Source organism: Lycorma delicatula, chromosome 1, assembly GCF_047948215.1.
Source record: "Lycorma delicatula isolate Av1 chromosome 1, ASM4794821v1, whole genome shotgun sequence".
Classification (NCBI taxonomy): domain Eukaryota; kingdom Metazoa; phylum Arthropoda; class Insecta; order Hemiptera; family Fulgoridae; genus Lycorma; species Lycorma delicatula.
In genome coordinates this window covers 174,748,558-174,764,568 of record NC_134455.1, presented here as the reverse complement: position 1 = coordinate 174,764,568, position 16,011 = coordinate 174,748,558, and the positions used below count along the sequence as shown (strand labels likewise).

Sequence of the window (16,011 nt, the reverse complement as noted above, 5' to 3'; positions counted from 1 at the left end):
AAAGTAATATTTTTTCTGTTACAAGCTGTATATTACAATTTCTAACAAAAAAAAAAAAAAAAAAAAAAAAAAAAAATTAAAGCCAGAGCCAAGTATTTTATTTGAATTTAGTGTTCGCTTTGTTACCTACTCTGTTCTTTAGTTATGTTTAAAGTCAACGCTACTGAAAATTTAGCAACGTCCTTTTGAAATTTAACTAACTATATTTAATCTCACTATTCTTTGAAGTGGAATTAGTTCACCAGCCTTATCAGGTTTTTATAAACATTTAAGATACAATTCCCTATACACAAGTGTGTATTTCAAATTTCATGATTATAAGTAAAACTGTAGTAGTTAGTGATTATTATCTCTGAAATGGGTGATAAGAAAAATAAATTACACAACATACAGTCAAATATACAAAAACATATACATAAATAGGGAAAGAGAAAGAGTGAGAGAGAGAGAGAGAGAGAGTGAGAGAGAGAGAGAGCGAGAGAGAGAGAGAGAGAGAGTGAGAGAGAGAGCTGTCTCCTAGTTTTTTGTAATTTTAGACCCAGGAGAACTAAAAATGTACAGAAATGCAGAAAACAGGTATCCACAATTTTTACCTATTTTAATATCTTTGACCAACTACAATAACCAAAAACTAAACATTTATTTCCAAAAGAATACAGAAAGGTTTTTTATCCTGCTGTGAATAAAAACAACCCAGAAATTAATTTACAATTTTAAAAGATTATTTTTCTCATGGTTTTTGAACACAAAAGCTGTAATTGAACTTTTGCAGTATCTAAGCAGATAAATACCAGTAATAAGTAAATTTTTATTTTTACAGTTTTTCATTGATTCATAATTAAATAAGTTAATATTTAATTAAAACCTACATTTTTAATAAAATATTATAACTTGATTAACTGTTTTAAGTAGAAATTAGCATCTAACAATATCGTGATCATTTAAGCAAATACCTTCAATGTATTAAGTATAAAGTACAGTTAAATAATTTTAATTTAATTTTTATAAATATTCGGGCACGCAAGAATTCGTTACAATTTTATATTTTGCCTAAATTGAGATATTTATTGATTATTTATTATGCATCCGTATTGTAAGTTGAGTATCGTCTTTTCCCTTTGCTGTAATGCTCAGGCATATCTTTAGTTCCATGAAGAATAATATGCACATATTCAACAATTCCGTTAGTTTCCTCAAGATCCGGACGGTCCTGAAAAAAAAATTGATTATTAAATCTACAAAGACAATGAATGACTGATATATATATAGTATTGAAGTACAATTGAAAAATATTTCATATAAATATCAAAATATTAAATATTTTAGTAGAAGAACTTTAGGAAAAAAAATTGCTAGCATATCTTATGAACTCGTCATTAAAGATGGAAACAAATCTGCAAAAAAGTATTTTGGTACTGTTTTTATGAATGAAAGTAATTAACGGATAATTAAAAAAAAATGAATGAAGAAACAAACACTACACCGATTTAAAAGGCGATTTTTTTCTTCTGATAGGCAATATTTAAATAATAACATAAAATGCGTCGTAACAATTAGTCAACAATAAATTGCCAATTCATTCAACACACAATTTTCAGATAAAGTGTATTTATATCCTGTTAAGTAATACTCAGCGAAATTTATTCATAACTGTTTTCAAATTCAGGGGAGGCCAGGTTTGCAAGACATATTTCTAACCTGCAATACATAATGGTTGTAGATGTTCAGTTCTGGAGTTTGCAACATATGATGGTGTTTATCCCGGAGAAAAACGACGATGTAGCTTGCGGGTCATCAAATTAGATATGTCTCACTGCAGAAGTATTTAGGTATTATCCTTGATGAAAATCTTCGATTAAAGGAGCACTTTCAATATGCTACCGAAAAGATTTTATCTGCTTTCTTCGGTGTTTGGAGAGCAGTTCACCCCGATTGAAGGCTGAATTTCAGAACCTTGTGTTTTCTATGTAAGGGTGTATGCAAAGCGATAATGTTATATGCTGCACTTGTCTGGACTTATCGAATGAGGTACAAATGTTTTATGAATATTTTGTTGAGAGCCCGCGTCTCCTACTGTTATCTGAGATTGGTGTCTATAGGAGTGACTCTCGAGAGACGATCCTTGTTATTTCTAGTATTAAGCACATTTATATTCTTGCGACTGAGAAACAATTACTTTATGATGATAAGAAGATAGGCCAATTTACTTCTGAGCGCATAAAAGAAATAGACGACCAATGTTTCCACTTATTATAGGTAAGGTCGACTTATCGTCCGATGGCCGTTACACACATGGTATTTCTCCTGTTGTATGAAGTATGCAGGTAGTTAGGTGGATTTCCTCCAATCGGATATTACACAGTTACTTTCTGGACATGGTGCTTTTTGAGATAGGTTGGCTAAATTTGGTTTGATTAATTCAGGCTTGTTGCCGGAATGTAGGGCCATTGATGATGTGCTACATGTCTTACAGTATGTCTGCTTCAGGTACGAAGCTGAATGTACCAAAGCAGCTAAAGAGCTTGCGAGGTTCAATTTTGGTTTTGATCTGCAAGTTAATTGGGAAACGGGAATGAAACATAGTTGCTGGCTTCCTTAGATTCTTAGCCCTGCGGAGGATGGCAGGGAGGTCTGTTGCTGTTGTAGATTTACAAATAGAATAGTAACCCGAGTGGCTAGATGCCCGTTCGGGTTCTTACCTCACTGAGATAGGCGTTTTGGCATCGACCTCCGGTTAGCTGAGATATTCGCTGTTAGGATTAGAATGGATGTGTGGAGGTCTCTGTGCTGGAGCTGTGGTGGGGAGGATTTAGGCATTGACTTCACTCCCGAAAGCGGACCAGAGCAGAGAGAAATAGGGAATCATTTAAGTAAATTGAATTGTAGACAAAATTGTCGTTGCGTTGAAGACTTGATTTGTTAGTATGCGAATAGTGTTATTGTTGTTTTAAGACTCAGTCAGGTAATGATCTGAGTACATAGTCTAAATGAAATTATGTATGGGAAGATTTCTTGAGTGAAACCTTCGGTGTTTGAGGAAGGCATGGGGATAGCCCATCCGCGAATCAATTAATTTGATAGTTGAGGGTTGTAAGTTACAGTAGGTGGTCGTGGATGGAAGAGACCATACGATCGCGATAATAGGTTGTGTAAATATGCTGATGGGAATGTCTGCTGAGGCATTAGCATCGGTGGCATGCTGACAGAGAAAAACAGATGACTGTGTTGTGTCGTCCGGGAGTGTTACAAGGCGCCCCTTTTTGCCCCTATGGGGATTAGGATGGATGGTAAAAAAAACTGTTATTAAAATACGTCTATAATTATGCTAATATATAACCTTTAAAAATATTATATTGAAATAAATTTCGTTAAGTTTCTCGTTAAAAATTGATATATACTTTTTTTAAATTAAGCATTTAAAATTATATATATATATATATAAACTCAAAATGTAAATTATTGTACTCCTGTTATTCTAGATTTATCCACATTCAGTAAAATAAATAAACATTAACAATATTAATAAGATCCAAGTAAATTAATCTACCATTAAAATTAGAGGAGATAATAGATTAGAACATTTACCATCAGTATTATACAGGTGTTTTTTCAAATTTTCTCCATTAACTATTCCACTATTACAGACCTATCCCAAATATTTGAGTAAGGTAAACCTAGATAGCTTCAAAAAATATCTTAAATACATAGTTATAGTTATTTTTTCAAGCATAATAACAATTCACGTGATAATAATTTTTTCCAAGGGTACATACAATTAAACAATATTTAAATTCTTTAAACTTAAAGTAAAAGGTAAATTTGAATGGTAAATGGTTTCAACCTGAAAATTTGATTAAAACATAACAGAAAAGTAACTTCTCTAATTTAAAAAAATGAAACGAAACAACACTACTGTTTAGGTTTCAAGTACAATAGTTACTTTCATTAACCTGCCAATATGCAAATAAAATTACGCAACAAAATTTTCAAAAAAAATTAATGCTATTTAAATCTATGAAATTAAAGACGACTGTACATGGAGAAGAATTTAGAAAATTTGACTTTTATTAAAAACGAAACAGAACGAAATGTGGCAGAAGATTTACTGCAATATAATTTTAAATTGAAATCAGTAACATTTCGATATTGGAAGAGTCTAGGGGAAAATTAATATTATTAAAAAAAAAAACATTATTACAAACTTACTATTGCATATTAAAATAACGTCATATTTTAAACGTATTTTAAGTATTGCATATTAAAACGTCGTATATTACTGTTTGCAGATTATTCTGCTCGATTTAAAAGCTCCTGGTTCGCTATCCCACGTCTGGTTCGCTATCCTGATATATTAATATCAGGAATATTTTAATAAAACACTTCAAAAATAATTAGAGGTAAAAATTTTCAACTGCGTTGAAAATTACACGTACTCCAAAAAGAAAACCTTAAAAAATAAATGGTCCAATAATATGCTCGTCAGTAACAACACATCAAATTTATTTTCTCCAACCAGTTTTCCAGCTACTGCCGGATGTCTGGATGTGTGTGTTAAATGCAATTATAGCTAACGGCTTGCCAGGCCTGACATAACTGCAAGTGTAAGACAATATAAGTGTAAATGTACCGGAACAGAGTCAGGTTGACCACTCCTGAGATGTGTGAAACTTAACCACCAAAGAACAACGGTATCTATAGTCTAGAACATCAAATATAAACATAAAATTACTGTCGGAAATTTCTTTTTATAGTGTCATAATGATTGTTGTAACTCCAGTGATGATTATATTAACTCCATCTCTTGAAATAACTTCCTAATAAGTAAGTAAAATAGAACTTAGTTTGTATGGTAGTCGTCTTATAGCCAACGATAGAAATTTGTATTCAGATAGATAACTCTTTAGATAATAAATTTTCAACTTCCTGCAAGTGGTAAGGTTAAAGATTTCCTTTATGAAGTACTTGCCAGACTGCAGTCTACTGCGTATCAAACCTCTACGATTTGAAATTAATCTAGTACTTGCTCCGAGGTACGTTGAACTTGCTGAATTATTCTTTTCTTCATCGATACGACACTGACGTTGTTGTTGACATTTGTTCAATATTATACTCACATGATGGAAAATATCTAGTTGTGCGTAAACACTGAAATATTTCAATCAGTATATTTTTTTTGATTTATTGTAGCATTTTTTTCAATACAATCCTCGTAAACAAAAATTATATCAGCGTATTTTTAATCTAAAAAATAAAAAAAAATCCAATCACTGTAAATTTCTTCAATTTTTCAAATAAAATTTAATTTTTTCATTGGCAACTTAATGAGGTTTGTTATTGCACTTCAAATGTAAAAAGTTGTGTTTATGTGACACCATCTTTTTATTTTATATTAATTAAAAAAAAAAAAAAATGTTAGTGGTTAGTGTTCTGGGACCAATTTTATTAATTTTTTTCAGATAAAAAACCGTAAGAAATTTTCAAATTTACCTGTTTATTTCAAGAGTTTCAATATTGCTCTTACATAAAAAAGATGTTTTCTTTAGTGGGAGTTCCCCACACCCCAAGCACTCAGAAAGACTCCCATGGAGACAATTCAGCAATTTTAATGAATACGGTAGGGTTATGAGAATCATTTTAAAAGTCATTCAAAACAAAAATTCTCACGTAAAAAATATCGGCCCACGATAAATCTAACCAAAATGACGTCATTAAATTTTTTTTGATAGATAACTTTAAAACGGATGAATGACTCAGTTATTTAAGTACTTCTTAAATAACTACTCAACAGTGAGGAACTTAAAAAATAAAATCTAACAAATTCTCTTTCCTCAAAACGATCCTTATTTTTGCTATGTAGCTGATACTTGGGGTGTACTGTTGACCACTTTTGAAACTAGCTGCGATAAATATTAAATGATCGCCATTTTCGTTTGAGTTATTGTAGACCGATGCATTTTAAGCGAAATTTTTTATCTTCTATCTGTGCCCTTCTGTCACAAACTTCCCTTTCCATTTAAAGTTTCTGACTTGTTCCCATGGGGATAACCGTGCTTGGGTTGTACTGGTCTAATACTAAAGAATAAATCGTTTTGATCTGAGAGCATTTGTTTAATATCATTTTTTCTACGTTTGAAAAGTTGTTTAAAGTTTCCCATATTTTATAATATACACAGTTTTTCCTTTATCTATCTACTAGCAAATCTCAACCCATCAAAGAAAAACAAATATAAAACAAAACAAATGAAATAAACAGATTTTTAAAACTTTAATAAAAATAAAAAAATCAATTTTTATGTTTTTTTTTGTTATTATTTTTGTTTATTTTCGTCTTTCTACAACCAATTTAATTTTAATTTCAATTTCAAATAGTTGATTTGCTTACATACTTTATATATTTAAAGGCTTAAATTAAAAATGTATGGATACTGACTTGGAAGCTTGTCATTCCGAATTTTTAGTAAGGAATGTAGTCCATTGCTATTGCTTTTCCTTTCTCTATTTACTAGCAGACAAGAAGTCCCTTGCAATATGAACATTATTATTGTGATTTTCCATTTTAAGGTTGTTTTAACGTTAAAATAAACAGTGAAATAGATTAAAAACACAAAACTATGCGTTTATGCGTTAAAAAACTAGGCTATAAAAAGGGCAAAACAAAAATAGCCTATAAATTTCAAAATGGTCATAAATATTAGAAATCTGTTATTCATTAGAAGTATGATTTGTTTACATTCGGCTGTAATTGCCTCCACCACTTTATTAATTTCTTGAATATGAAATCTTCACCACTCTTATTTTGAAATAAATGGAGCACAAGTTATTAATTCCTTAGCTTAATAACAGAAGTTATTAACTTGTGTTAATAAGGATATAAAAAATAAAAATAAAAAAGTAAAAGAAATGTAAAAAAGTAAAAATAAAATAATCTGATGTGGACATTACATAACTTCCTTGTACGCCTATTAAATTACGTATATTTTTCTATGTGCCTTCCACGTGTAAGATCTAAATATTTCATTAATTAAAATTTTATTGGGCTATAACTCTGGAAAGAATGATAATAAGTAGCGCTTATGATATATCGTTGAAAAGCTCTCAATAAGGGCTTATTACTGCTGTTAAGAAAAAGTCTAAAATTAAAATTTTTTGGATACTTTGATCCAGCCGATTGCAATCAAAAAGGGAGGTGCACAACTAAATGTTACAACAGTCCGAAATCCAAAATTCTTCACCCTACGGCTAATCGTGTTTAAGTTTTGCCAGATACGTATATATGCACACACATACGTACGTACGTTCGGACGTCACGCCAAAAGTAGAAAAAATGGATTCAGGGATGGTCAAAATGGATATTTCCGTTGACATCTGGAACCGAGTTTTTCGTGATTACAATACTTCCTTGTACGATGAATGTAAAATCAACAAAAAAGTCTAAAATAAAAACCCAACAAAAAACTGATAATAAAAAACGTAAAAATTAGGCAAAAAATCAGAATAATAAAAAGAATAAACAGAAATAAAAACGTTCCTTTTCTATTTTTAAATTTTTTCTATCGTTCCTTATTCAGATTAGGTTAATTCGTTCACTGTATTTGTGAGGTTAGTGAAGGAATTAAACTAAAATTTTCCTGTAATACGTGTTTTGCGATTTATTTTTCATTGAACTGCCTCTCTTATAACTTCTACAGAAAAACTATGTAAAGTTTGACTAGAATCTGTGTAGTAATTGGTAGCAAATAACTAATAAATTTCGAAATATTGAAAATATGATGTTATCCATAAAAGATCAGATTTTTCTAATTAGTACTTTATCTTACAAATATACGTCTATATGTATAGTTTGAAAGTAAAAAAAAATTAATATTCCACAAAAAGTTAAATTAATTAAAAATAAATAAGAAATAGTTTAATTATGACTCGGTTTTCTGATATATTCCTACTTATAATTATCAAATTTAATATTAAATTGAACAATAATAGTTTACTTACAACAACCGTAACTTCAAACGTCCATGTTCCTTCTGGTCTTTCTCCCCAATTCTGTACAGATGTAATAATCCAGTCCTTAAATCCTTCATCACTTATATCATCCGGCCTCTCTTCCATTAACACCGTCCTCATACCTATCAGAAAGTATAGTTAAAAGAAAAATAATTAAATAATAATTAGAAGATTTAGAAATACAGTAGTATTAATGTGTATCAAAATATAAAGAAAATTTTTCGGATTTTTAACGACTAAAAGCAGTAAAATTAATCATGATTACTTTTGTCTTACAGCTGATATAAATCAGTTTTTGAAAAAAAAATGATTATATATTAACATCAAAATAATTATTCATGTAAGTCAAAATAGTTATTTTGTTTTTAGAATTACTCATATGTGGCATACTCTAATATATATATATATATATAAATATATATAATATAATAATAATATATATATATATTGTGTGTGTGTGTGTGTGTGTGTGTGCTGTTGCGTATATCTAATCGAAAAAAATCACAAAGGAAATTTTTCTGGAAATATGTAGATCGAATGAATTTTATAATATTTAGATATGTGTGTGGAGTAATTCTACTTTAATCCATTTTATTGTTAGTAAATGCATGGTGTTTTTTTTTTAACCAAATATAAATGCCTAAATGCTGAACTTTTCTACAATAACATTTTAATCCATTTTAATCCTAACATAATCTTATTATGTTATGTTTTAAACAAATAATTTATTTTTCTCAAAGTACTCGCATTAATTGGTGTTGTCTTGTACTGCACGAGGTGAGAGTAATCGTGAAAAAAATTCATTTTAGAGTACGGAAAACAAGAAATAAATATTAAAAGTTAAAAAACACGACTGCCGAAAAAAAAACATTGCTAACAAACATTGCTCTTTTTGTTCTGGTTTGGTTCCATCGTGATTTTATATTGTAGTATCAAATACCTTGTTTGAATTTAGAAAGTCGGAGACTTAGTTGCGAAAATTTAACATTCCCGAATAACCGTGATCTGTTATGATCGAGCGTGTACCTGATGGGTGAAAAAGTTATCCTTCAACTTACAATCAAATACTCCGTTTGAATTTTGAAAATCGACGTTTGTTTGCAGAGATATTATAAAAGCACCCCATTGAACTTCCCAAAACGGCCCCATAGGGGCACACTCTATGTTACCAGTTGATGGAGATGATTGGTCTAGTCTCACTCGAGGTGCTCGCATTACCTCATCACTCTAGTCTCACACGCTGTCCCCGCGGGAAGCCCATTATTATTAAACGGAAATTTTTAATAAACAAAAATATTTTTAATTTATTTAATATTATTTTATTTAACGTAAATTTAATTCCAATATTTTTTGTAATATTATTCATTCGATTGTTTCAAATCATTCAGGTCAAATCCAGCTCAACCAGTGATAGAGGCTCACAGTTCATTAATTCAATTTATTAAAGATTCTGCTTCAACCGACAAATCTCCATACTATACTATGTAGTATAGTATATTACATAATTAGTATGTAATTTGTATGTATAATATATTTGTATATTAGTATAATATAGTATATTAATAAAATATTTGTATATACATATACATTATAGTATTTATAGTCTATGACACTCCCGGCAACATAAGGATTCCAGCACGGGGTTATACATCTAAATCGGTTCAGCTGTTGAACTACAATGCTGGAACAAACATACACACATACACCCTAAATACATTTCACTCCTTTCTGAGCAATCGTGTAATAAATTTATTTCTGAATTCGTAATTTAAAGATATTTATACTTACCAGGTTAAAGGATGGATTTTTTAAAAATTAACGGTAGTTAATTAAAAAAAATCCATCCTTAAAAATATCCATGTATGTACCTATGGGTACATACAATTAACATAAACCAATCCCAAGTTACAATTTGAAAACACTCTAGTACAAAATAAATTTACCTAACTATCGGTATATTATGGTCTAATTCTATTTTAAGTACATCCAATTAAGGAATTACTTCTCATAAAATATTTGTATTACGTTGTAGAAAGAAATATTGCAGAAAAAAATTGTTAAGTTTTATTGTTTTTAATGAAAGTATTGACGCATAAAAAGTAAAATTACATTCTTTTACATACAACACACCTACATAAGATACTGTACAATACATTCGATTTCGGTTATATATGTCCATGCTACTCATCAATTTTTATATACATAACAAAAAGAAACGAAGTTTTTTGAAACTGTTAACTGTTTTACACTGGAATGATTCATCTATCTTGATGAAAAAAAGTTGTTTAATGGTTATAGTTTTTACTTTTTTTAGCATTCATACATAACAATTCTAATTTCACTAATTAGCTAATATTTTTTAAATAAAATTTATTAAATCTTTTTAAAGGATTCATATCTCACCACCGCTGCATGAGGATGAGTTATTTAATGTAACAATTAAACTGTAAATTGTCAGTATAAAACTTAAGTTTTCCTAATTATAGTGGAAATAGTCTGCTGAATGTTGATTATAGAATTACATTCAAAATTGATTAACACAAAAACTTAAAACTAAAAACTTCATTGACTATAGAAGAATCATTACAACTGCTTAAATTTCGCTAGTAACGACATCACCTTCCTTCGATAATTATTTTAAAAGGAATAAGAGGAATTAGTCTTTAAATTTACAAGCCGTTTGGAATAAACCAAACATAGATTGATTTTGAAACATTAAATAGAGCTGAAAAGTAGTAAAAAGAAAAATAATTTTTTCATCTATTACACTAATAAACAGTTTATAAGTGAAATTCACAAGTGAATGATTGGGCAAATAATATAGGAGTGAGAGAAATGAAACATAGCTGAGTTTGCTCTTATATAATTTTGTTAACTTTATTTTGACTTTTTAAAAAAAGAAAAGAATAACATATACAGATATTTATATTAAAAATTATTATTTTATAAACATCCTGTTATTTTCAGATAGGTTGGTTTAATTGATAAAATAAGAACATAATATTTAGTCTCGAGGTAATTTTTAAAGTTCGCCGGTAAATATGACAGCGTTATTTTAATTCAAAAAAGTATTGAGGTTTACATATTTATTTATACAGTGAGTATTTATATGACAATAAAATTAAAAAAAAATTACAAAAAATTTTGTATAAGTGCGTTATGGAAGTGCCTAACTTACCATCTGGTGAAATAAGAAACATTTCTATAGCTCCTCTGTAAGGAAATGTTATGTTCATCATGACCTGAACATGTTCAAGAAAATTAATTTCATTGTCTGCACCTGCACAGCCTAGGGTACTGAGCTTAAGTATAGCCGGATTATTCGTATTAAATTTTGTGAAATATTTTCTGCAAAAGAAACAAAACTTTACAAAGTCAAAAATACGTTAACTTTACAATTTTATTACTTAATATGTTATCGTGTTATGTAAATGATTTTATTTAATTCACACTTTTTAAATCAAAATTGTCTTTAACTTAAAATTATAGTTTTTCAACATTCGTATTTTTCTCTTAATAAAAAAACGTAATTTAGAATTTGAAAAACCCAATTTCATCACAGAAAAATTAAATTACTTTAATTCACAGGATGATTGTTCTGAAATGAAATTAAGGTGTCAGAAGTTAGATAGTAAATTTTATTTAAAGTTTTAAAATAATTATCAATTTATTACATTCTAATAAGTATTTAAATCGTTCATTTATCGCTATTTAACTGCTAATATCTAGCTTTATTCTGTTATCTACATTTTTAATTTCATTGTTGTATTACGATTGATAAAAATCAGAATAAAAGGAGCGGTATGAATTTAACCCTTCTTAATTTTTCTTTTATTGATTACAGTATAGCTAAAATATACAAAAGGTATACCTTAAGTATTTCATTTAATGATTACGGAAATTTAATAACAGGAAGCCAGGGCGGCAAAAATCTGATTGCTTTTCCGGGTATGGCTGGTTAAAAAGTGAACTTCGAGAACCCTCTGGTCATGTTAGGAGATTGCTTCCGTACATCTCTCAGATGCAAGTTCTCTTCAAATTTCTCTTTCATGCTATCATTAAGTCTTGTTTACCAGAATTTATCCTAGATAAGCATGAAATAAACAAGAGTAATTCAATGGAGTCTAATAGCGTTCACATTTAAAGATTTAGTAAATATCAATTTACATAGTATCGAATATGAAAATTATTCCAATTTAACTATATTAAACGTATGGATAATAAAATCTCTTACAATCGTACATTTTGTCATTTTTCTATTAACTTTATAGTAATATGGAATAAACTACTCACAATTTTTGACTTTTGAAAAGTACTAAGAATTTTGTGACCGCCCCAGTTCTCAGGAAGTAGTATTATTGCCTGCTACATTGAAGATCGTGGATTTGATTACAGGTTAAAGTCTAGAAAAATTTATTTCGAGCCACCCCCAACTTAATCATCGTAGTTATTATTACAACTTATAAATAATAAAAATTCTCTATGTTTTTGATTTCATCCCGGTGAAACGGAATACTTCTCAAATTTCACCAATATCAGTTTATGCAATTTTTTTTATAACTGCTATTGTATTTTCTATTTTTGAGTCCTATCTGTAGTTTTACTGATTGTTTTCCTTATCATCCTAATTATTGCTACCAAATAAATTAAGCCTCAAAACAGCCTTTAGGCCGGCTAATGTTCATTGCATGTCTATTTTCAAATTGGCAGATATTAAACAATGATAATTAAATTGTAGATAGCAGTTAACGTAAAAATTACTCCGGAAACACAAGCATTGTTATTTCATTTCTTTTTAATTCTATCTTGAAACATAATATATATGTTTCAAGTATAATTATATGTTTAACTGAATTTAAAAATGTGTTTTACAGAATCATAGACTAATTACCAATAGAGCAAATTCATAACTATTTTAATGACCCACCTCATCGGCAGGTTAAATATGAAAATAATCCTAATAAATTTCCAACGTGTAATAAATGCAATCATGACACTGACCGACGGTTCATGTTGTTTTAAATTAAAAGAGGGAAAGCAATACTTTAAACCTGCTGCATTTCACATATCCCTCAATAGGTTTTTCTACAGCAGCATTGTTCTCATTCATTCGTGTATAACTTTTCACTGCGGGTCAAAATATCAGCTAAATTTGTTTTGAGTTTATAACGCTAAACTTAGCTTACTCAAAAAATTCAGCTTTCATACTTAGCCTATTAACATCACTTTTTTTATTAATACCTTTTTTTATTATTTTAAACATAAGAAGTTTTTGAGGGCATATTTTTACTGTATTGTTATATATCTTTTGTGTAACTTAAATTATTAATCATTTAGAGGAAAACTACAATGGATAAACTGTTCGGAACAATTTATTGCTAATAAAGAGCAATACCAATCACGATATTATAATTTATTTGCTGTTCCTAAAATTATAACATACATTTATTTAACACTGTATTACATGACTTTTAATTTGTTGTACATTAATTATCAGCTACATTTTTCAGTTGCTATGCGTCAAGCAATCAATATTCCATAGTTCATACAGCGCAGCTACAAAAAATTTAAATAAATTATTTACATTATTATTACTCAGAACATTCATTTTTTAAGTACAATTTAAAAAAAAGGTTACATGATTATCAATGCCGTAAAAATATTCTGGATATAAAGAAATTATGATTTGAATTAAAACTGAAGAATAATAGTATACTAACATGAATAAAATAAAATTGTTTCTTCTCAGAAAAATAAATTAATTGGTGACTTAAAACCATTTCTATAATTTATATGGATTATATAATTAAGCTATATAAATCTATACAACATTGTTAACAGAAAAAATTCTCAATGTATCATTTATTTTAAAATGTAACCCTCAGTGATCAAAACACACCACTACTGATTTTATCTCCCTTTGCCAGAATGTTAAATTACGAGTATATGTTAAATTATATTTTCAACCACTTGTAACAGATTTCCTACTTAGATTTCCTAAGTTTTGACTGTACTTTTTAAGTGGCCTCAATTTTCCACTTTCTCGACAAAAATACCATTTTAAGTTGAACATCTTGGACAAAACATTTGGAACTTATTTTATGATTAACGTGGCAACTATTCCGAAAATACAAAGCACTACCATACCGACATTACAAGTAAGTTTTTCATGTTGTGTATGTTACTCTTCTTCTGTATTCAGTAAAAAATACATATTTATTATCCTACTGGAAGGTAGCTGTGCGAGGGTGCTGATCAAACAGGCGTGGCATAAGAATTAATTTTTTGTGTCGAATTACATGTCATTCTGCTAATTTTTCTACTATTAAACTTATGTAATTGTAAGATCAATTTTTTCGTTTTGTAAAGATTATTATGGCCTACATAAAACTTAAACTAACATTGCGTAACATTTTGAAAAATTCATAATTTATTATTTAGACATAGAGGGTGTTGACAAGTTCAGCAATTATTCTAGCACAAAAACTATGAAAGATAAACCGTTGAAGTATGGAAAACGGGTTAATCAGCAGTAAATAACGGTCATGAGTTATGTAATGTTTGCTATCCTAATACAATTTCGTAAGGATTTTAATACTAAAATTAAATTTTCAGCGGATGAAGTGTCGTGTGACAAAGGAAAATAAATAATGATACTACTGGATTGAGATTCAACAATAGGGAAATTATTTTGTACGTCTTTCCACACTGTGATCTCATGATGTCATAGCCACCAATATAAATCAAATATTTTTTTTTTACATATTGGCTCGAGTGTTAAAAATAAGTATTTTACCAATATCTGCGTTTTAGTTTACGCAAATAAGTAATGCTGGCCAAAAATTAAGAGATCAACGAAAAGACTCTTATACCTCATATGAATGGCTAAATAGTTGAAAAAAAAAAAAAAAAATTGTATCGAGCAGTCTTCAACAATGGCTCCAAATAAGGGTTTTTAAACATTTTCAGATACCTACCTTAACTTTTAGTTATTGTTACTATTAAAAATTTAAATGTGACTTTACATAATGTAATAAAAATATACTAAGTAATTACTAATACATGTTTTTCTTTAATTATTTGTTTCACTTGAATTCTTTGGAATAAATCCACCATCCTTTATTCGACTGTAATAGTTATGATAAACATAAAATAATTTACTAATTTAAGCTTTATCGAACCTTTTTTAGAGCTTGAAACATAACTTATTCCTGTATTATTTTATGCATACTGTAATTACTCCGATTTTTGTTCACATTATAGACAGAAAAGCCCTTATGAAGATGTTTGTTTTTATTAATTCCTATTAATCGATAATATTCACCAGTAGTATTTCGATTTGAAAAGACACAATTTACAATTATTTGATTTATGTATAGTATGTAATTAAGAGGGCCGTATGTGTTTGACATCGACTGTTTGTGCGATCAGCATAGACGAAGACTTGACACTTAACTATGTGACATTAAATGAACGATTTACGGTTTCACAAAACGGTTGAGAATAAGAAGAATTATTATTTCAGATTACTAACCTGATTGAAACTCAATTGCTTAAAACAAGAGCAATAAAGCTATTGCACCTGTACATGATGTTTGGACGAGACTGGCTTACAACAGATCTTGACTTGTTCACTACTATTAAATCATAATTCATCAATAATTGGTTCATTCTACTCACTTGAACAAATGAGAAAGAAAACTATTTTTACAAATGAAGAAAGCAAAAATTTCGAGAGAGCGTAACTTTAGTAAGACTTAGAAGCAAGACGTTTAAAGAGTTTATTATTATTTTTATTTACAATTTTATTTTTTTAATATAAAATTCTAATCCTAGGTTATAAACAACCTTGCATATAAATTGAATAATCTATTCTAATTAGTTAATTTAAAATTACTTCTCGTAGAATTTTAAAGGGCGAAGTCCCCAGTATGTAGAAAATAAAAAAAAACAATGTTATGTTACTACATTATACTATAATTACACATTTTTCCAAATCTGAAGACCAAA

At 28.8% G+C, this 16,011-nt stretch overlaps 1 protein-coding gene across 1 annotated transcript in view; it reads right to left on the bottom strand.

Annotated features, from left to right (window-relative positions):
- Positions 1–616: 616 nt before the first annotated feature.
- The window catches only part of LOC142325571 (neuroendocrine convertase 1-like), a 121,869-nt gene continuing 106,474 nt past the window's right edge, over positions 617–16,011 (bottom strand). Inside the window, exons 11-13 of the mRNA XM_075367481.1 lie at positions 11,180–11,349; positions 7,990–8,123; positions 617–1,210 (exon numbers count right to left, since the gene is read on the bottom strand). Of these exons, the coding sequence (XP_075223596.1) occupies positions 1,079–1,210; positions 7,990–8,123; positions 11,180–11,349 (436 nt within the window). The 3' untranslated portion in view covers positions 617–1,078. The remainder of the gene's footprint in view (positions 1,211–7,989; positions 8,124–11,179; positions 11,350–16,011) is intronic.